Raw genomic sequence first — 23522 nt, 5'->3', positions numbered from 1 at the left:
AAGAACTGCCATATTGCTCACTGAATATTTTTGAAAGGCCAAAAAAGTTATTTAATTGTCATTTTGTGTTACTTAATTGTTGCACCTACTCTAAAAATTGAGAATAAACAATTGAATTTGGAGAAATTATTTTTGTAATTTAGTTGCCTAATAATTGTGCATACTTATATTTGTCTTTCTCCCCTGAGAAAGACAAAACTCACTTTTTCTTTGTTAAACATTCAGGTTTGAGGTTCAATAACATTTTGGATCGACTGAGAGCACTGTCTTTGTTCAACAATAAAATTTGCCTAATAATTGGGCATGCAGTGTATTTAGATACATTGTAAATCATCCAAAGGCTGAATAAGGAAGAGAACAAATTTTCATAGCACTTGGCTTGATGCCACTCCCGATCTGAACAGCTACACATGTGCGCTCCAAATAAACATAACAGGTTAACAACATGGAGACTGATATAAAAGACACCCGTAATGTTTCCAGTATGATTGTAGCTCAATTCCGTCCATCATGTATTTATATACACTGGCCTAAGACCATAACTGGCCTCGGCGTTCTGCACATGTTGATGAACGGTCTCCTTTCTTTTCTTTAAAAACCCATAATAAAGGATTACTGTTACGGGCGCTTCATATCAAAACATATGGATAGGCTATAAATGGGAGAATGAAAGATCCACTGCTCCTTCTTTTACCATGAAGATTCAGATAGATTGCTAATTATTGCTTTGTTCTGTGATGTGTTTCAAGTGTACTGTATCTATAGACAGCATTTGCCAAGCGATCATTTTGACAAACTTTGCGAATTTAATTGTAATGATGAATAATTTAATATTGCTGCACTGCTTAGTGTGTACCGCTCGAGGGTGCCATGTGCACTGGATTCTATCGGCAACGGTTTATGATTATACATACAAATTGTTTGATATACAATGAGTACATTTTAGATAAACATGATCATTTCTAGATATTGATTTCTAGATAACTTTATAGATAGATTTGGTTTAGATAAAAATTAATACCTACATTGTAATTGCTAATAATCGAATTTTACAATACTTCTCAACATCTGGGTTTATTAGATTGTAATTAGTTAAAAAAAAATTGGAACACCTATAATGAAAATAACTTTGATTTCTTTAACCAGGTTGCCTTGCATTCTGATAAAAAACATGTTATTTGAATCATGTTTGAGTTACTTAGTTGAGTATATTTAACATTTTTAATCTTTGAATCATGAATCATCATTTAGTTAAAAAAAATATAGATAAATTGTTTTTGCTATATCGCTCAGCCTTAGTGTACAGTACCTCGTTTAGAAAGGACACAAAATTATAATAAAAGTAGTCCATGCAACTCGTGCATAATATTTCAAATCTTCAAAGATCAAACAATCGGTTTTGGTGAAAAAAACAACGTGAAATGTAAGTAATTTTTTTGTGTGAAAATCTTGACGTCTGTTGCACGCTTAGGAGTGCTATGAGTAGCATTGGGTGTAATCCGATTCTAAAGTACATTTGTACTTTTTTAGTCAAAATGTAGTGTAACATATTACATTTTAAATGATTGCTATTAGATTCTGTCTTCACAGATTCACATAAGTGCCACTGTGTACAAATATGCCTTCAGAAGGCAGGGAATATGACGTAGGAGTCGCATTGACTACTTATATGATTTTTTGGGTGCTTTTTTAAAGTGAGGCACTATAAACTACAAAAATATTGAAAAGATGACTGAGATATTCTTTAAAACATGTCCTTTTGTGTTCCACATAAGAAATAAAGTCATAAGAGTTTGGAACAACATGAGGGTGAGAACATTATGACAGAATTTTCATTTTGGGTGAACTATTCCTCTAATGAAGCTCTTCCTGTGATCTTATTAGTTGTTGTTTACATCATGTTTTCATAAATTAATTATTTTAAGATTGTAAAATAATGCAATTAAGTTCGATCTTTGATGTAACTGGTTATTGTTTTTTTCTTCATTTCGATTTTGAGTCTCCTGTTTTAACAAATATTGCTACAAAAGTCAGAAATTCTGCTGAACTGCTTTCTTCAATCTTCCAGATATGCAGATTTATGCGTCACCACACTCAGCAAATTGGCACTCAATCAAAAGGCAGTAACTAGACAAATGGATCAAATGATCACTCTTCTAGAGTACAAAATACAACAGCACCATCCGGCCCTTCATCGGCCATTACTGTGTTTGAAAATGTGTATATGTGTGTAATCAAGAGTGTTTGACTTTGTCTGTGTACACATATGTAATACAATTTGTGTGTTTTATTGACTTTTTCCCTTGTAAGATTGCCATTTTGCCCTCTCTATCATTTCCTCTCCCATCTGGTCTGCATCCAACCTCACAAACCTCTAATGCACAGATACATCTATGAAGTTCACCACACACACACACACACACGCACGCACACGCATTCTGACACTCTTCTGGAATGTAAAAAACATCAGTCTAGTGGGTGCCCAGAAAACAGCAGCATAATTGAGTGAGTCTGGTCAGTAAAAACGGATAAGCCCAAAATCAAAGACAGTTTATGATATGAAGAAACCTCCAGCAAGATCTTTCAGTGTCTTTTCGTTTTTTACACTTAATTCCTTAAAGGAAAAGAGCGTATTTCAAAGTCCAAAGTCATGGTGCTCCAAAGGTTTCCAGTGTTTCAAAAAGGTTGTAAACTCAGCAGCACAGGTTAAATTCGCATCAGGTCAGAGAGAGCTCAAACTGAAGTGGCTCTCCAGTGTGTGTTTTTAAAGTGTGTGTGTTTAGGCTGCTGCAGCTATCTGGCACATGAACACTGTGTGAACAATGTCTCTCCAGTTTCTACAGAGAAATTCAATCTAAATCATGCTATTATTCAGCACTACTTGTTTTTTCCCATCTCCTTTACTTTATCTTCTCCACCATCCTTCCATTCGTTGTATAATCTCTTCATTCAAAGGCGACTTCTCAGAATCTTTTTATTCACTGTATTCCTTTCAGTAATTTTTATGTCTTTCTTTTTCCCCACCTCCTTCAACCTTTCTCTTGGTCAGATGGCCGTGTCCCACACTACAGCCTGTGGCCTCTGGCAGGGTGGTGTTCCAGTCTTGCGTGGCTCCGGTGTTCTCCTCCAGCTGGGTAAAATAGGCATACTGTCCTGCTTACATAAGCTTTTATCCGGCCTGCGATGAGCCTTAATCTCCTTACACAGGCAGCGCTTTCTCTCAATCACCTCCAGGAGCTTGCCATCACGCTGGGTTGGGGCTATGGAGGTTGAGCCTGCGTTGATGGAAGCCTGGGCCTGTGCGGCAAGCTGAGCCAGCTGCTGGAACTGAAGCTGAATCTGCTGCTGGTGCTGCTGTTGCCGGGTCAGTGACGGACTGCAGGGAGCCTGAGACTGAACCTGTGAGAGTGCATGGAACTATAGTGAGTGAGAGAGAGAGAGAGAGAGAGAGAGAGAGAGAGAGAGAGAGAGAGAGAGAGAGAAATTGAGAAGTGAAAGGGTGAGAAAATTAATTAAATGGTTTTAGTAATTTTTTTAATTTATCACATCAGATGTATAATACACTCTGTTCCAAAACCTATTGAGCTGCCTCCTTATGCAGCATTTTAAGGCATCATAGGCATGCTCTCAAAACAAAGGCTGTTCTAAAGGGTTGGCAGCATGATTATGGTAACTTCTTTTAGCCCAGTTTTAAAGGGTTGTTCACACCATACATGTTTTTTCATCCATTTGTGTTGTTTCTTGAATTGTTTTTCTATGTAAACTTGCGGAAGACAGACATCTTTGGCCGTTAAGCTACACCTAGCTATTTTTTCAGCATCTATCACATAAGCGCCACGTTTCCAAGTTCCCCGTCTGTTGCTCACTTCGACGTTGTGTCGAAGAAGCGACACTAGGGGTCTCTCTTGAGAGCCTTTCGCTTCTCTGATCTATGAGAAAAGGCCAATGAGATATTGCCAGACAGAATTTGTATGTCCTGCCCCAGGACATACGGTACAAAGGGAGGGAAATGCGTCTGTTTCATTCAGAAATTTTCTTCGGAGCCGATCGGTTGTGTAAGCAGCGAGCTGCGAGTCACAGTCTATTTCCTCCCATCTCTGAGCGTTTGCTGTTGGATCTACGGTGCATATCAGCGGCTTTCTCCTTCCCTGCAGAGCAGTGTAGCTTTCCCCTGGGCGCTTCCACAGTGCAGTTAAAAGAGTTATTTCTCTAAAAGAGCAAATACACAGCAGCGTTGAACATCCTTTTCCGGAACGCGTCTTTATAAAGATGCCTTTCCGCCCCTGTGTATTTCCTGGAGGCGGTAGAGTGCTCTCCGCTCCTGACGGCCACAGGTGCTGCCTCATGTGTCTGGACAGTGATCACACCGAGGCAGCATTTGTGGATGGCTCATGTTCTCACTGCGAGAATATGACCATGGCAACTTTGCGGTCCCGGCTTTCCATACTCAAAAGGAACGCCACTCCAGCCGCCCCCCCGCATCGCTCCTTCTTCCCACGGGATTGAGGACAACCCGGCTGGTGATGGAGGCGATTTGGGGATGGCAGCGGGCTCGGTTTCGCCGGGTACGCCCCCGCGAACCACCCGCCCCCCGGCACGCTCGTTGACTTCTGTCTGGGCTCGAGGCAACAGCGGCTCATCTCACAGCCAGCCCTCCTATACTATTGAGCCCCCCGAGCTGGATGAGTGGTCCGGCGTCTGCCGCGGATGACTCGACTGGGCTGCCGCCTTCGGGCCAGCACGCCCAGTTTGAGGCTGATGCCCAGATGTCCGACATGCTTGCCCAGGCCGCTGTCAGTGTGGGACTGGACTGGAACCCTCCGTCCTCCCCACAGCCTTTGCGGCTGGATGATTGGTTCCTCGGGTCTGCGCGCCGCTCACAGCCGCCCCCCCGGTAGTACATGAAGAGCTCTCGAGTTCGTGGAGGACACCTTTCTCCACCAGTCACCGTGCCTCTCGCTCATCCGCTCTCACTACCCTTGATGGTGGAGTGGCCCACGGGTACACGGCGGTCCCCCAGGTGGACAGAGCGGTTGCAATCCACCTATGCCCCGAGAAGGCCACCACCTGGCGGGGTCACCCTGTGCTCCCCTCCAAGGCCTGTAGGATGACGTCTTCACTGACCTCCAAAGCCTACAGCGCCACCGGACAGGCTGCTTCCGCCCTGCATGCCATGGCCCTCCAGTCCACTAGGCCAAGGCACTTAAAGATCTGCATTTGGGTATTCCTGATCCCGACGTGCTGCAGGAACTGCGCTCATTGACCGACCTCACCCTCAGGGCCACGAAGGCCACAGCGCGGTCACTCGGGCAGGCGATAGCCACTCTAGTGGTTTAGGAACGTCATCTGTGAACATGTGGTCGAGATGCACGCCAAAAACACGCTTCCTCGACGCACCTGTCTCCCATTTCGGCCTTTTCGGTGACAACATCGAGGACTGCCAGCATGGGCCACGTTCCGTCTGCTCGCCGAGGGCATCCTCCTTCGGCTTCCAAAAAATGCGCAGCTCCGCCTCAACCCCCAGCTCTCAGACCCTGCGTCGAGCGACCTGCAGGAAGCGCACGACCCCCGTCTCACAAACCCCTTCAAGGACCGGAAGGCTCCCAAGCGGTCCTGAGACGGACGACCCAGAGACTGGTAAGAAGACCACTCTGTCCCCCGGTGGAGGGCCAGGAGGAGAATCCTCAGTAGAATTTATTTCATTCCTTCGGGCTGCTGTACCCACATTCTCAATAAAAGAGCAATTCCCATTGTCTCTGGGTCACCTGGCCCGCAAATGCTGTTCTCATGGCAATCTGCCGCCACACCTCAACAGTCCCGGCACGCTGGACGCAGACCTCTCACCTTCAGCCCCACGACTGTTCATGTGACCTCCTCCTCAGTTACTAACCCGCCCCTGCCAGGTGTGCAGAGCAAGGTAAGTGCTTCAAGTCTTCTCTCAGCACCAGAGCCTCGGGACGCACCCTTGTCTCCCGACGCCACATTACTTGCTCCGCCCCGCTGCGAAGCCCCGCCGGGTACATCAAGAAAAATCGGCCCCTTAGTGCCCCTAGCTTGGAGTTTGGACACGTGGCTCTCACTTCCAAATCCGTCACGCTGGCTGGCCATTAGACTTGGTTATGCAATTAAATTAGCATTTTTCTCAAGGACAAGGTGCTCAGGCACCTCAGCCGTTTAGGGCTTCAGGTCAACTGGGAAAAGAGCGGTTGGAGGGGAGGCTGTCACACTACATCTTGAAGGTGTATGTATCTGCTATCGCGGCCTACCATGACACAGTAGACGGCAAGTCTTTGGGAAAGCACGACTTAATTATCAGGTTCCTAAGAGGCGCCCGGAGGTTAAATCCCGCCCGGACAAGCCTGTTCCCCTCCTGGGATCTCTTAGTGGTCCTCTGGTCCAGTGGTAACTGCCCGCTCCTGTGTCAGCAGTACACTCAGCTCAGCGCATGGCATGATTTAAATTGGACCCCTAGTGTCACTTCTTCGACACAACATCGAAGAGAGCGACAGACAGGGAACGATGGAGGGAATGAGACGTTGTGTCCTCCCGGCCAAGTCGCTGAACCGAGCCACTGTTGCGGCTGAACCTCATTGTCGGCTCCTCAGAAAAATCCTGAATGAAACCATTGCATTTCCCTCCCTTTATACCTGTATGTCCGGGGCAGAACATGCAAATTCTGCCTGCCAATTTCTCATTGGCCTTTTCTCATAGATCAGAGATGAGAAAGGCTCTCAAGAGAGACCCCTAGTATCACTTCTTTGACACAACGTCTCGTTCCGTCCATCAGGGAACGGAGGTTACATCCGTAACCTAGACGTTTCCATGTCAATTTAAAAGAATTGTCACTTTTAAAATCGCATCTTGAAACACCTGCATTCTGTTTGTTACACTGCATCTAGCTTTTTTTTAATGCAATGTTCATTCTAAATGGACCCTACACAGTTTAGCATATACCGCTTGGAGAAAAGGCATTGCAACGAGTAAAAAAATCCCAAAGATGATGGATATATGTTTGAGAAATGTTGATAATAAATATATATTTAAATTTCATTCAACACTGAAAACTATCCATATCAATTAACTATTTTACTTAAAGGAATATTCCGGGTTCAATATAAGTTATGCTCAGTCTACAGCATTTGTGACAATATGTTGACTATCACAAAAACATTTTTCGACTTCCCTCCTTTTCTTTAAAAAAAGCAAAAACCAAAGTTATCATGATACACTTACAATGGAAGTGAATGGGGCCAATTTTTGGAGGGTTAAAGGTGGAAATGTGAAGCTCATGATTTTATAAAAGCACTTACATTAATTCTTCTGTTAAAACTCATGTATTATTTGAGCTGTAAAGTTGTTTAAATAGTAATTTTTACAGTCATTTTAGGGTTTTTTGACATTATATTTTCATGGCAACGAAGTTGTAAAACTTGCTATAAATTTACACAGAAAAGGTTAGAAAGTGATTTTGTCCAATTAAAATGATGTTAAAACGCATATTGTTTATGTCTTGTGGCTATACTTTTGAAAAAGTGAGTATTTGAATGTTTACTGATTGGCCCAATTTTTTGGAGGAACGAGTCAAAATACATTTTTGTGTTAATCAATATTATGCCACAATTGATGTTGATCTTAACTTGTATTAAACCCAGTATATTCCTTTCATTTTTGAGTGTGCTAAGTATTTTTATGCTTAAGAATAAAAAAAAGCGTTCCAAATCTGTCACTGACGAGGTTCCATTTATTGTAGAGATTGTAGCTCGGCTTCGCTACCTTTACAAATGAATCAAACTACAATTGGCCTTGGCATTGTGCGCATGCTCCAAAAGACAGAGGTGATGTGCACAGTGCATTTAACACTTCCTAAGCGGACGTCCTTACTTCAAATACTTCATTACACGTTGTGTCATTCATACCTGGACAGACAAATGAAGACTGAAACTCAACTACACAAAAACCCATTGTAACTTAATTATAAATGCAAATGTAAATGTACTGATTGTGTCACTCAAAACATCATATATGGTTTGGTAAATCTACAACTGCCAGAAAAATGCTAAGACTTTTCTCTTGACTATAGGGTCAGATTGTCAACTGTTCTTACAGTATAATTTGGCTTACTATCATCTTGCAGTTCCTAACAAAGTTACCAGAAACCGACAAGCAAGTAGTTTTATATACTCACTAAAACTTGCAACTGGCTTTAATGAGTGCTCATTTTGAACCCTGGATGGGTTTGTGCTTTTTGCAATATCAAAAAATGCCACCAGATAGCGGCATGGTGCCAACTGCCAGCATCCATCCCTGCAATGAGAGGGAAGGTCAAATTGGCTCACAGGCTCACAGTCAATCTCTGTGCTACACACACACACACACACACACACACACACACACACACATGACTGCATCAGCATTTGAACATTTGCCAATAGACAACAGCACACTAGGGGAAAAGATCCTGCTGCACAGCGGCTAACATATATGATTGTAAATTGAACATTAACGATCTTTTCTTGCATGTGCTGCCAGTTTCACGCCAGTCACTCTAGGCGCATAAAATACAACCCACACACCACTTACTAACAAAGGGATAGTTCATCCGAAAATAACATTTCTGTCATTATTTACTCACCCGCAAGCCCTACGGAACACAAAATGAGAAATTATGAAGACTGTGCTGTTTATTCTTTTTCTGCAATAACAATGAATTGAGACTAAACATTTCAAGCTTCAAAAAAGGATGCAAAAGTGCATGGAAAACAGTCTTTAAAACTTCTCCTTTCATAAGAAAATAAAAAATAAAAAGAATGTCATACGGGTTTGGAACATCATGAGAGTAAATGATGACAAAATGTTTATTTTTGGGTGAATTATATCTTAAACATGCAAAACAATCTCTCTTAGTGCATACAAAATAACCCACACACCATTAGAGCTATAGGAACTGCAGTATCCATGCGCAACATTAGGCCACTTCACATGTTCGAAAGTCTGTCTGGATTCTCCCTGGCGCTCTTCACACATTCAACATACAAAACTCCCAAAATGGCTCTCCAAAAGAACCGCTGACTGAGACAATCGGATGCCAGAATCAAAGCCTGTCATAGACCGAAGTTGAAAGACACCAGCAGCAGCACTAGCTTTGAGTTTGATCGTTCACACAGTCTCTCACACTGCCTGCCACAGACTGACAAAACACAGAAAATCAAGAACATTCCTTCTTACAGCTGCACCTGTTTTCTTCAACCATCTACTGCATCTGTCTCCTCTCTTTCTATGTTTCTGTCACCTCTGTTTTCTTTTCTATTTGGCATTTTTGTTCCTCTCTCTCTCCTTCTGTCTTTCCTCTACTGCATTTCACTGCCTCCCTCCCTCTGTCTCTCTCTTTGTATTCATCCCCTTTCTCTCTGCACTCATTGACCCTGCAGTGGAGTGCAGTGCTACAGACATGTTTGGGTGGGGATGCTGGTGACTCAATGGGCTTGGATATTTACCTAATGATTGTCTGTAAGAGCAGCCACAGGGCCACAAATCCAAATGAAATTAGTTACAGATCACCTGCTGTATTTGTCAAGCCTGGTGTCAATTACATTTACGCATGTTAAGCAGTTGGACTATATTTAATTAATTACTGCAGTATCTACATAGAGTGAGGCTGAACAGTCTGTACAATTTCAAAAAAAATTCTGAAAGCACAACATGCAAATATGCTCCAGACTGGAATTTTCTCTGTGTGTCAGACTGGAGGATGAGGTGATTTAAAGGTCATTGCAACAGCATCTATAGAATTATAAGTAAAATGGAGAACATTTGTTTGAATTCACATTAATTAACTTAAATGTGATAAATTCACGAACTAACGTTTACACGTATCTGTGTAAATTTATATAAAATATTACAACTTCATTGTCATGAGAACATATTACAGGAACACCTGTAACCTGAAATGGGGGTGAATCCTTGATTTGATCACAAAGAAATTATGTTAATACATATAATGTTTGTCTTTTTATTTTTTTAATAAACAAGGGATGACACTATGGGAATTACTATGGGAATATTAGTTTTTAGATGTCCACATTAGGACATTAAATTGATTGCAAACAATAACATTGTGACATTATCATATTTTAAGTAACATTCAACAAGGAGCAAAAATTTTTTTTTTGAGTGAATGGTAAATTAGTTTTAGTAAGACCTTGTTTAAATTATTTTTATTATACCATAATCAGAATTTTATTAATTAGATTATTTTATAAATAATATTATTCTAGTATAATTTGCATATTGCCTGGATGATTGTGTTTAAACAGAGCTGAGGATAACAATAACGCTGAAGATGTAATATATTTCCAATTGTATGTTTATTCTGAAATAGTGACAGTTTAAGCAGTGTTGGCATGTGTTACCTGGTTGAGTGCTTCTCTGGCCAGCAGACTGCTCTGTCTTTGAACATCACCCCTGACATGCCTCACTCCAGATGTGGAGGACGACCTGCCAAGGCGACCCAACTCTATAAAAGGTTATAGACACAGAGCCAGGTTATTATTTTGCAAGTTCAAATCTCAATCATTTTTTATTTTATTTTTTTATTATGTTAACACAAGTCTATGTCTCATGTTAAGTCTAAAGCAATGACGTAAATGACATCAGATGTGTCACATCTAAAGACACTAGTTATCAGTCTAACTACAGATGATAAACATAGATATAACCTTAAATTAACCAATTGCTATTACCATCTTGTTGGCCAGTAAACAAATTGAACATGGTTAAACTCTACATGGTGGCATTTAGAAGAACTGAGAGGGGAATTAATTCAGAAATAATTGTGTCTGCACATAGCACTGTTGATTTGCATGCACTTGCTGTGTTATTTCACATCTGATTCACTAAAGGAATTATGCAAATCAGATAATACTGCAAACATGCCAAAACATTTGCTGATCACATTTTTCATGGGGCAATTCCAAAACTTGCAGGCTGGTTGTGAGTGCTGGGTTGCAGAGAATACAGCAGACTACCATGTTCTGACATACTTAAATAGGAATTCTCAAGCATTGCTCAATTGCTGCCATGCAGGATTCAGGAACCTGAATCAGCCTAGTTAAGTGGGACTTTGACACATGGTGGGTGCTGAAATAGTGTGTGCTAAAGTGGTGCAACTGTTTAGAACATTCATCCCTAAATTTTCCATGCTGTTCAATTATCAATTCTTTTAATATTCAGAGATTAATGATGTCTATGGCTGTAACGTACAGCACACTAGCAAGCCAGCAGGTTGCAATACTGTGGATCATAAATGGCTGGGTAAGTCTGACTTCTCCTTTATTGTTACAGTAGGCTAAAATGCTGCTTTTCAATATTACTTGCTGTTTTAAATGGTACTGTATACCAGAGTTACTTAAATTACTTCACTTGTGTGGCGGAGCAACCCGCCTCTCCCTGTCGTCATTGTCACCCCGCCTCTTAGGGCCGTCCTTCAGCCAGGCTCACAATGAGTTGGGCAGGAGAGCGAGAAGAATCTCCATGTGTGCACACACAGGCATCCTCGCATGCCTAGGACCAGCGAGGGGAGGGTTCAGCCAAATTAAATGCTTCGCTGGACCCGCTCCTCGGACCCCCAGCGAGAGTTTGATGCGTCACCAGGGGAGAACAGCACACGTTGCGGCCAACGGACTAGAGGGCGGTCTGCCTTCCCCTCTTACCTGCCGCAAGCCTGGGAAGACAGACCACAAAGGACGCTGCCGCCCCATGCGCTGCGAACCCAAGAGGGGGGTTTGTGTGGCTGTCGGACCCCGCTCATGCCGGGCCATTCTGAAGACACTTCCCGCTTTTCACAGAGCTCCATGTCACTGCAAGGATGCCAGATTCCCAGAACACCATTCCCCACGGACACTTTATTTTCTCCTTTTTATGGACACATTATGTTTATTATTAGAGGCTTGACACCACACCCACTTTGTCTGTCTCTTGCTCACCCCGCCACAGTGGTGGAGAATGTGGGCACTTTTCTGGGCAGAGATGGTGCAGTTGGGCACCAACAGTGACATCACTCTTCCTCTTGTTCACCAGACACAAGGAAAGCCTGGAGTGGGATGGAGAATACACAAGGATAGCCTCCCAGCCTCCCTCCCGATGGCATTTAATAAGCATTTACCCTGCGGCTGGTTGAGGCTGTCATATTAAATCATGCTTTTCTCTGTTCCCACCCGGGTGTGAGCGAGAGGGAGAGCTGGTCCGGGGAGGTATCCCCAATATGCCACTATGACTGTAGGGCCTGGTTGTGGAAGTAGCATTCTCATGTGGGCGGCTAAAGTGTGCGGACCTCCGGCTCTGGACACCACAGTTGGATACGCGAATGGGAGGAGGTGCCAACGGAGCGATGCATGGAGGAATGATCCGCCCCTCCCTCTCGTCATTGTCGCCCTGAATAATGTTTCATCACCGCTGTTTTTAAAACGCAGAGCGCACCTCTTTTCGGGTGCAGAGTGCAAATCTCCATGTGTTTACACACAGGCATCTTCACTTGCCCAAGACCAGAGAAGGGAGGGTTCAGCTGAATTAGATGCGTCGTCGGACCCGCACCTCGTGCCTGGGTAGAACAGTACAGGCCGGGCCGCCTTCCTCCTCACCTACCATGGTCATGGGAAGAGAGGCCGCCAAGGATGCCTCCATCCCATATGCTGTGGACCCAGGCGTGGAGAGTGTGCTATTTATTTTTATTTCCAATAAATGCCTCTCTGAGGCTTGACGTCACACCCACTGTGTCTGTCACTTGCTCACCTCGCCACACTTGGGGACCACATTTAGGAAATGCTAGATAACACACCTTCAGGACAGTTTTATGGATGAAGCTACATGCTATTTGATAATAGATAATATTTTGTGGTGTAATTCTGTCTCACAAAATTTTTATAGAAACACCGGACTTGAGCAATCCGATGCAATCTTGAGCAATACATTTCAGTAAGTTGCATAGGCCGATTGACAAAGGCCCCAAGATTTTGTTTTATTATTATCATTCAGTCTCAGACATTTTTCTCATTGGTCGCTTCCACCTGATAGAGCCACTCCCTGGTTTTGTATTGAACAGGAAGTTCTTGCCCCTATTTCACCACTGCAAAGCCTTTCTACCAAACTAACTGGAGCAGTTAAGTTACTCCCCGTTATCTTGCATTTGCGCTCAGTATGGACAAAAGTATCCAGAGAGTTTAATTCGGACATTTATTTAAATGTAGCCTCGAACATATGGCTGAACCCAAAATTATGTATTAATAAGTCCCCTTTCTGCTGGACAGAGTGGTTTGAGAGGGAGGTTAATACACTCGGTGACCTATATGAGAGTGGAGTGTTGAGATCATTTGAAAATATAGTTCAACATTTTAGCATTCCCAGATCTTAGTTATTTAGGTATATACAGCTGCGCCACCTGCTCTGTACTATTTTTGGAGTAGCATACACAAAGCGGCAGATACTCTGGGAGTGGTGATAACTGCTTTTGGAAAAGGTCATGAGGCATCAGTGTATTACTTTCTGCTAATTCAGAATCTGGGGGATGGAGCTTCGGCTTCTCTCAAGAGATTATGGGAGAAAGATCTAAACTTGGTACTGGAGGAGGGAGTGTGGGCTAGGATTCTAAAAAAACATCTGTATCTAGAGATGCAAAGGTGCGTCTTATGCAATTTAAGATTTTACATCAATTCTATTGGACCCTCTCCAGATTGTATAGGCTTGGTCTGAAAGACACACCGACCTGCTGGTGATGCCATTCAGAAGATGTGGACACAATCCATGTTTTTTGATGGTGTGTTAAGATCCAATAATTTAGGTTGGTGGTTCAGAGTGTGACGTATTGGGCACTCAAATTTCATTTTGCCCCAGATTCTGTATTTTAGGCGATGAATTGGTCATTAATATAGGGGATAAATATAAAAAATATTAGACCTTAGCCAGTGTTATGATCGGCAGACAGATTGTTCTCAGGGGATGGTAGTCGGCTGGAGTGCCCTCATTCAAGAGTGGTACACAGAGATGGGGAGGTGGCGCATTCGAGGAAATGTCATGTAGAAGGCTAGGCGATTTAGATTCATTTAATAAAAAATGTGGCAGCTACTAGGTCTTCTTGGAGGGCTCTCGGGGTGGGGCAGTGGAGAGAGAAGCATAGTTTTAAATGTTTTTTAAATAGATTTTTATTTAATTTTTTTTGTATATTCAAGTGTGACCACAGTGATATTTGTTGATGGTCAGGGTGGGGTTGGTGATTGGGAGGGGGAAAGGGAATAATGGGAGTTAAATGTAGATTCTGTGAATATATGTTTTGCTTTTCTTTGTCAATTGTGTAAACTGTTGATAAGAAAAAAAGGAAATGCTAGTTGGACTAGCTGAACAGTCAAAGAAAATTTTAATAATAAAACTCAACATAATACAAACATAAACAAACATGCAGCTTGGCCGCTTGGTCAATTGTCCTGTTGAAGCCGGTGTGCATCATTTCTTGCTGTTACTCCTCAAAGACTTTTTTCCTTTGCGACATCTCTAGTTTATCTTGGATCTCCATAGAATACCAAATTAAGTACAACGCTCATTTCCTCCACATTTCCTGAACACTTTTGATATCTGACATTTTTGTGGGGTTTTACTGTTGCTATAGAGATAAAAAAAGTAATCCTTGCTGCAGACGGTAGCTAATGTTGTTTGGAAAACTACCTAGTGACGAAACATAATCACACCTTCCGCCCACTGATGTAATCGGTTCCTGTGTATAGATCAGTAAGCTTTTGTGGCCGCTACAGAACCAGATTTTCTGAACTTCCTTTACAGCAGTGGAAATTAGCGGAACAGGAACCCTCCCCTGAACCATGTTATGGGGGGCTGATATGGTCCTTGGGCTGACTTTGAGCATCCCTGCACTAGACTACATAATTATTTTTTATAACATTCAATGCTGTCGAAACAAATGAATGCAGGCATGTTAACAGCAGCAGGTCTACAAATGTATGTATCTTTGACCTAAACACCTTTGATCTTGATCCAGTGTTTTAACTACTGAGATCATGACAGAAGCCAAGAAAAACTTACACTTGTGTCATTTCAACTGGATCTCACCTCCGTTGCGACATGCTGGGAACGTTTGGCAGGGTAAGGGCAGCCCTGCTCGTATCAGTCCTCTCAACCCTGGGGGTCCGTCCACTCCTGCCAAACTCTCGCTCTGTCTCCCTGTTGCCCGCACAGGTATCCCGGAGTGTCCTCCGCCCCGCATAGCTATGTCATCCCTGTCTCTCCTCAAGAGAGCGTCAGTACTGCCGTTCCACGTGCTTCCATCTTCCTCTACACAGCATTAGAGAATACACAATTAAACATGTCTAATACTACACTATGAATATAAAATAAAAAAGAGCAAAGACAGAACAAATAAATAATTAGAATTACAGCAGCCCCAGAAAGTATTTGTACACTCAAACCACACTTAATAATATATGAATGTCTTTGCATTATAGCACAAAATATCAAACCAAGTGGCATTTATTTTAATGAAACGGCACATACACACAAAATGTTAATGTTGTTAAAAAAGTTTGTAAACGGTTTAAAATGATAAAATAATAGATACATTCAAAATTAAATATATTTTCCATGTCCAAATACATTTTGTCAAAATTAAGACAAAATATATTTGGACACTTTCTGGTTGTTAATCCTAGTGGAACATGTCCATGGTTAATGTGATGATCTACACCTATAGTTACTCTGATAAGACACCCGTGTGAACTTGAAGGCCATCATTAATTTATTTAACAGTTAACACTGCTGTTAAGTCATTTTTTGTGTTTTAGTGCAGTGTTGGGTAAGTAACTGAAAAGATAATAATCCACTACAAATTACTAATTATTTCACTAAACTTGCAATCAGAATACTTTACTAATGAATGAATTAATTAATTGAAAAAGTAATCACATTACTAATTACTTGACTTTTAAGTTACTTTCGAAAGCACTTTTCCACTCAACAAATGCAAAATAATGTCTATATTTCTTTCTTGTTCATTATTATATACAAGTCATACACTCAGCACCTCACATTTCTCCTTCACAATAACTTGTTACGGGGCAATAATTCATGTATTCTACATAAATAATATATTAGAAATAAGCATAACCCTATAATTTACTTAAAAGTAATTATATTAATTCAAAGTCAGTAACTGTAATCTGATTACAAGAATTTAAAATGTAATACATTACACTTATTTTTTGACTAAAAAGTAAATAAAGTAATGAATTACTTTGTTATTGGATTACACCCAACACTGGTTTAGTGTCCATTTTTTGTGGTTAAAAAGATCTAGAGTGTTCAAAGATCTAGAATCATTTGCTTGCAGATGGCAATTGGTTTGCTATTTTGTATCTAATACAATGATATTAAGATATTAAGTCTTTAAAAAAGTGCCAGATACTGTTTGAGGCCACTGCGTATACAGTAAATTACAAATAAAAGCTAAAGAAAAACTTTCCAAACAAGTATCCTGTTAAAGTTACCATCTTTCAAATATCCCCATTTACTAAATCCTTCTCCCATTAACCCTCATTCTCATTTCACACTCTCTCCACCATCACTCACTGTCTGTATCTCGGCTCCCATGACTGAATGATAATTTTCTGTGCATGGGCCAGTAAGCCTGTTCATTGGTGAGCTCCAATCCAGCTGCATTCTCCCATGGAATGAACCCAGCCTTGGCCTGCAATGCCTGGGTTGTACATCCAGTTTTTGTTGGGTCTGTGTGCAAGGATGGCAACTGCGAGCCCCCACGCAGGCTGTCGTAGGCGGGCGGCCGGCGGAAACCAGCAGAAGGGTAGGTCCAGAGCAGGGGGCTGTCGGCGGGGGGAGGTTTGTAAGCAGGAAGGCCATGAGACAAGTTGGGTGTGTGTGAACGGTGCATATGAGAACGAGATGGGGGACGCTGGGTAGAAGAAGAGGAGGAGGAGCATGGTGCTGTGGCTGCTGTTGATGATTGTGGTAGACTCGGGGTTGGCGTGGTGCTAGTACCAGTTTGAGAAGTGTGCGTATATGTGTTCGAGGAGAGGGTATCCGACTGGCTGGACAATGGTGTGCTCAGGTCTCGTTCTCGATCACGATCCCTCTCTCTGTCCCGCTCTCTGTCTCTTTCCCTATCCCTGTCTCGTTCAGGTTTCTCTGACTTGAGCAGGAAGCTGACTGACTTTGACTGGGTTTGAGTCTGTGTGGAGGACTGAGCATGTCCTGACCCTTTGCCTGCTGGCAAGGTCTCTTTCTCAGGCTTGCGGTAATGATGATAGTGGGAAGGCCGGTGGTGTGGGTGATGATGATGGTGGTGGTGGTTGTGGTTGGAATATGGAGAGGATGATTTCGACGATGGAGGAAGAGGAGTGGAATGACTGCGGGCTCTGAGTCCTGGAGCTGGTCCCAGCTGTCCTTCCCTCCTCTCCTTTTCCCTTTCCTTCTCGACTCCAGAGGACTCTTTGGAAGTACTGTTGGAACAAGTGCCGGAGGGGGTGCTGGTTGACACTGGCAGGCTGGAGCCTGATTGCATGCTGATCTTGGCTGAGCTGGACTTGTGCTGAGCCCCAACCCCACTGGAGGCAGCAGCTGGCTGGGGAAATGCCAGAAGAGGGGGCTTGTGCTGAAGCAAGTTAGGGAAGGGTGCTGGAATCTTACTGGAGCTGGACTCGTGTTCAGGCTTGGCTCCTGGCAACAAGAAGGGTGTGGGGGCACGGGGAGGGTGAGGTGAGGAGGAGAGGAGTTGAGGAATGGGAGTGGAGGATGCAGAAGAACAGGATGAAGGAAGAGGAGAAGAGTGAGAGATGGAGACAGTCGCTTTAGGCTTGGAGGAGGAGCAGGCTGGAGAGGAGGATGATGGGCGTGGGAGTGAGGAGGAGATGGAGGAAGAGGCAGATGAAATAATAGAGTGGTAAGCTTTAGAGGACTTGATACGCTCGTGTTTGAGAGGCAAACGGCGGTGAGCTGCTCGAGCTGCGTTGTCTGTTAGTGGATACTTCATCTCTTCATAGATGGCTTCTCCCTGGTCAGAGTCTGAGTCGGGTGTGGTGGCAGAGGGTGTGAGGGGATGAGGAGTGGGAGCATTGTGAGTCTCTCTGGTAAACACCTGGCCCACCATCTCAATGTAAACTGGCTCATCATCTCCCCCTTCACCCTGTGGAGAAGACTCAGAGCTCTGGAAGGGAAGGGGCGTGTTTGGGTTCTGGACCCGGGGGGGTGGGGGGTCAAAGGAGAGCTGTGTGCTTGGACTCCGTTTGGGCTTTAATGGAGGAACTTTCCTTCCTGACATTTCACCTGAATCTGATTTCTTCATTGCTGTTTAAAAGGACAATCAGAGAAAAGCCAAAGAAAAGAAAAAGATTAAAAAAGTGTTAAAAAAAAAGAGCATAAAGAAAATACACCACAGGTCATGTGTGTACAAGCTTCCTGATCCATGTATTCTGAAGTTAACATTAAATCAAATATGACTTTATTGTCATATTGTGCTACTCCAAATAAAGACAATGTTTGTCTTAGTAATCGCTGTAATCAATTCCCAATGGATAAACGTCCTGCCCAAAATATTTCTCATTGAATATTCTGTTTCACTCATCAAATTATGAAAGTAAAAAGGGTTTTGAGTGCTGTTTTGTGTTCTTAAGGTGTGGTCACATTTACCTTTGCACAGGAAAATTCCACGGGCAAAGAATGCGTTGGCAGATGTAAAGCACGTGTAAAAACCAGCAAAAAACTAATTGCAAAGCAGTCTCTTTTTAATGCAGCACTTTATTCTCTTGAAGAGTGAAGTTATAAAGAAACTGCTTAAATAATTTTATTTTCCCAATATAAATATTCAGTGTATCTGTGTATAAAGCACCGCCCCCACAGAGGTCAATGCTAAACCAAGCATTCTTCTATTGGACAACACGTTGAATTTGCATGTCGAATTTCACCAAACTTGAACAACACACAAAATCCACGTCAGAAAATGATTCACCACCTGAAATTTGTTTGCGATTCCCAATCGCATAGATTCCCATTGAGATGACTGTCAACTTTTAGTCACCCTCATGTTGTTTCAAACTTTTATGACTTTCTTTCTTCAGCCTAATGTATACAATGAAAAAGCCAAACTTTTTTCTCCTGTGCAAACTAAAGCACCCTAGGAAAACAAAGCCTCCGTAAACTAAACTCGGCAAAAAAAGAAACGTCCTTTTTTCAGGACACTGTATTTTAAATATAATTTGTAAAAATCCAAATAACTATACAGATCTTTATTGTAAAGGGTTTAAACAATGTTTTCCATGCTTGTTCTATGAACCATGAACAATTAATGAGCATGCACCTGTGGAACGGTCACTAAGACACTAACAGCTTACAGACGGTAGGCAATTAAGGTCACAGTTAAATAAACTTAGGACACTAAAGAGACCTTTCTACTGACGCCCAGGTTCCCTGCTCATCTGTGTGAACATGCCTTAAGCATGCTGCATGGGGACTGCAGATGTGGCCAGGGCAATAAATTGCCATGTCTGTACTGTGGGACGCCTAAGACAGCGCTACAGGGAGACAGAAAGGACAGCTGATTGCCCTTGTAGTGGCAGACCACATGTAACAACACCTGCACAGGATCGGTACATCTGAATATCACACCTGCGGGACAGGTACAGTATGGCAACAACAACTGCCCGAGTCATACCAGTAATGCACAATCCCTCCATCAGTGCTCAGATTGTCCACAATAGGCTGAGAGAGGCTGGACTGAGAGCTTGTAGGCCTGTTATAAGGCAGGTCCTTACCAGACATCATCGGTAATAGCGTCGCCAATGGGCACAAACCCACCTTCGCAGGACCAGACAAGACTAGCAAAAAGTGCTCTTCACTGATGAGTCACGGTTTTGTCTCGCCAGGGGTGATGGTCAGACTAGGGATGTCGCGATTACACGATTTCACATTTAACCGTGATTAAAATGGTCAGGGTTATTAAACCGTAAGAAATTGGAAGCCATGGCTAAAACTGGAAAAAAAAAAACATGTTGTCTATTTCGGTGTGTGTCTAACTACTTGCGCCACACGTGTGTCCTACCCTCTGCCTGGCTGGTCTGTGAAGCTGTTACTATGGTAACGGAGTTCACAAGGTGATTGTCTAGGTAGGGCGGGGCGCATGCAGAATGTTAACTTTTAGTGCATGTGAAACTCTAAAAATGAAAACATGCCGGAACAACGCAAAAAAAGAGTTGTGTCCGCCGAAGAAGCAAATTAAATGAGCTATTTAGGAGCATTTTGTCTATCTAAAAAATTACACAGGAGTTGTTGAAGATGAGACAGATGAAAAGTGCCAGCAAAATCAGTGAAAACATCTAATATGTTCCAGCATCACCATCCAGAGATTCATGCCCAGATGAAGGTAATAATCTTAAAAACACAGTAAATATTATATGTAGTGTACTACTTAACTTTTGGTGAAGTCAAACACTGAATTGAAACTGTGTAAATCTGAAGAGTTGTTTATTTTAAGTTTAAAAGAGTAGGGGTTCAGCTTTATATTGTGAATGCGATGCCTCCAAATTATGCCTCTGTTTTTCCTACTTGAATAAGATTTCAGTGAGCGTAAAAGTGCTTATCATTAGATTACTGAATAAAGAAAGAAGGTTCTCCTAGCCTGACACTGTTTTATTTTAAACATATGTTTTAAGTTATAGTTGTTTATTTTTTGTTTAGTTTTTTTGGTTATATTTAATTCAATTTGTATTTATTGAAAGGGTTTACATAATTTTTTGTTGAAAAGGTACAGTGCGTTTTGGTGTCAGAGGGCAGATAGAGAAAATTGCAAAAACTTTAATACAAGTAATTTACCTACATGTTTTCAACTTGTTTTCAGTTAAAAGTAGGAATATATATGTTAATTGCATGTCCTAACGAATGTTGCAATAAAACTTAAGCTATGATATGTTTGTGGAGGTTTTTATTGTTGCATAATTGGTACATTTGCAGACAATCGTAAAAATCGTGAAATCGTGATTTTTTTTTATCAGACAATAATCGTACCATCAGAAATTCACATCGTGACATCCCTCAGTCAGACTCGCGTTTATCGTCGAAGGAATGAGCGTTACACTGAGGCCTGTACTATGGAGTGGGATCGATTTGGAGGTGGAGGGTCCCTCATGGTCTGGGGCGGTATGTCACAGCATCATCGGACTGAGCTTGTTGTCATTGCAGGACAATTTCAACACTGTGCGTTACAAGGAAGACATCCTCCTCCCTCATGTGTTACCCATCCTGCAGGCTCATCCTGACATGACCCTCCTGCATGACAATGCCACCAGTCATACTGCTCGTTCTGTGCATGATTTCCTGCAAGACAGGAATGTCAGTGTTCTGCCATGTCAAGCGAAAACCCGGATCTCAATCCCATTGAGCACATCTGGGACCTGTTGGATAGGGCTATTTCCTCCAGAAATGTCCGGGAACTTGCAAGTGCCTTGGTAGAAGAGTGTGGTAACATCTCACAGCAAGAACTGGCAAATCTGGTGCAGTCCATGAGAAGGAGATGCACTGCAGTACTTAATGCAGCTGGTGGCCACACCAGATACTGACTGTTACTTTTGACCCCCCTTTGTTCAGGGACACATTATTCCATTTCTTTTTGTCACATGTCTGTGAAACTTGTTCAGTTTATGTCTTAGTTTTTTAATCTTTTTATGTTCATACAAATATTTACACACGATAAGTTTGCTGAAAATAAAAGCTGTTGAAAGTCAGAAGTTTCTTTTTTTGCTGAGTTTATATGCAGCATCGTTTTAAAATTAATTTGTTGAGGAAAATAAATAAATAATATCTCGTCCAAACCAAAAATCATCAACGCTCTTCGGCAAACTGAGTTCCCCATGGTCAAGAATTTCAGGGATGTGGGCTTAAAAGAAAAATATCACCAATCAAACACCATAGCAGAACAAAACCGTCAGTGCATTTTGCCATAATTTCTAGGTGAACTAAAATAAGCCCCAGTAAACATAAATTAGCCTTTAAGTGGAACACAAAGCAGATGATAGGCAGAACGTCAACCTCAGTCACCATTCACTTTCATTGCATCTTTTTTCCATACAGTGAAAGTGAATGGTGACGGAGTCAATCTGTCTAACTTTGTGTTCCACCGAAGAAAGACAGTTGGGTTTGTATGATTCAGAAAGTATGGGTTTGGAACAACATAAGAGTGATTTAATAATTACAAAACTATCAATTTTATACATGAATACATTTTAACATAAATATACAATTGATTACTTACCATTCCGCTTCTCTTGGTGTTTGGATAGGTGATTAGGTGGTGGAGGTGGCGGAGTATCAGGTGGTGCGTGGACCCCACGGAAAGGATGCTCTTGCTGATGTGTGGAGCTGAGACAAGTATTGGGGTGGCGTTTCGGCTTGGCTGGGGGGCAGCGGGATGGATTTGATTGGTTTTGAGGATCTGAGTCCTCATAATAGCCATTTTCCAGTTCCTCTCCTTCCCCAGTGCCCACAGCGTGGCAGGACTGGGAACGTGGGGCCATGGCAGCTGTACATGAGTGGGGTGACAAGTCCTGAGATGCTGGCATCGTCATAAACCCCATTCGGAAATGACGCCTAAATGACGTCAGATCTCGAACCTTTCCAACAGTCGCAGAGGAGGCATCTTTATAATTGGAGCTGAGGGAATAGAGAGAAAGAACTAGAGAATGAGGTCTGCAGATGAGAGATGGAATCAGAAACTGAGGGAAAAGGGAATTATTTCTCTATGGAGAGATTCTTTATGCAATTAAAATAATACATTTTTATCTCATTGTGCTGTAGGTCTCCTACCTTTTATTCTTTTCTCTTTTTCTCTCTCTGCTAATTCCAAATGAAAAGGTTCTATAAATAGCACACAGTCAATTTCATTTTTGTATCTACAGCCCCCGTTTTACACTCTCCTCTGCTCATTTCCTGAGTTAAATCATCCTCCCTAAACACCACACACTCTATCACACAGTTACATAGACCAATGCCTACACACACAAAACACACATGGTCAGGATGAATGATGAGAGGAAGCGGTGCTTTCCTCCATCACCCTCCCTTCCTTCTCTTCTCCTCTCTTGTCCTCAGTCCCCCTTTTCCTCCTCCATTCTTATTCTTTTCTTTTTTTTTCTCATATTCTCCATTTTTAACTCTCCCATGTTCAATATAATTTCCATGTACTGAAAGGGATATTTCATCTAAAAATGAAAATTCTGTCATAATTTACTGACCCTTATGCTGTTTAAAACCCCTTAGACTTTCTATCCTCTCTGGAACACACAAGAAGATGTGGCAGAATGCAGAATGTAGACAAAAGGCAGAATGTTAGCCTTAGTCACCATTTATTTTCATTGCATTCTCCTTTTGTATTCCATGGAAGAAAGTTAGTCATACCTGAGTGGAACAACATATCAGTGAGTAAATGATGACAGAATTACATTTTTAGGTGAACTATCCCTTTAATATAT

General features: G+C 42.2%; 1 protein-coding gene across 2 annotated transcripts in view; it reads right to left on the bottom strand.

Annotated features, from left to right (window-relative positions):
- Positions 1–2665: 2665 nt before the first annotated feature.
- The window catches only part of LOC127629647 (neuronal tyrosine-phosphorylated phosphoinositide-3-kinase adapter 1-like), a 69178-nt gene continuing 48321 nt past the window's right edge, over positions 2666–23522 (bottom strand). Inside the window, exons 3-7 of one of the 2 annotated variants that reach the window (XM_052106787.1) lie at positions 22307–22704; positions 16621–18351; positions 15109–15330; positions 10410–10513; positions 2666–3417 (exon numbers count right to left, since the gene is read on the bottom strand). In XM_052106787.1, the coding sequence (XP_051962747.1) occupies positions 3046–3417; positions 10410–10513; positions 15109–15330; positions 16621–18351; positions 22307–22704 (2827 nt within the window). In that variant the 3' untranslated portion in view covers positions 2666–3045. Of the gene's footprint in view, positions 3418–10409; positions 10514–15081; positions 15331–16620; positions 18352–22306; positions 22705–23522 lie in introns of those variants that run through there. The other variant, XM_052106796.1, reaches the window with a different exon arrangement.

Source organism: Xyrauchen texanus, chromosome 3 (assembly GCF_025860055.1).
Source record: "Xyrauchen texanus isolate HMW12.3.18 chromosome 3, RBS_HiC_50CHRs, whole genome shotgun sequence".
NCBI lineage: Eukaryota > Metazoa > Chordata > Actinopteri > Cypriniformes > Catostomidae > Xyrauchen > Xyrauchen texanus.
Note: the sequence above shows the minus strand (reverse complement) of the source record. Positions and strands in the feature narration are given on the sequence as shown.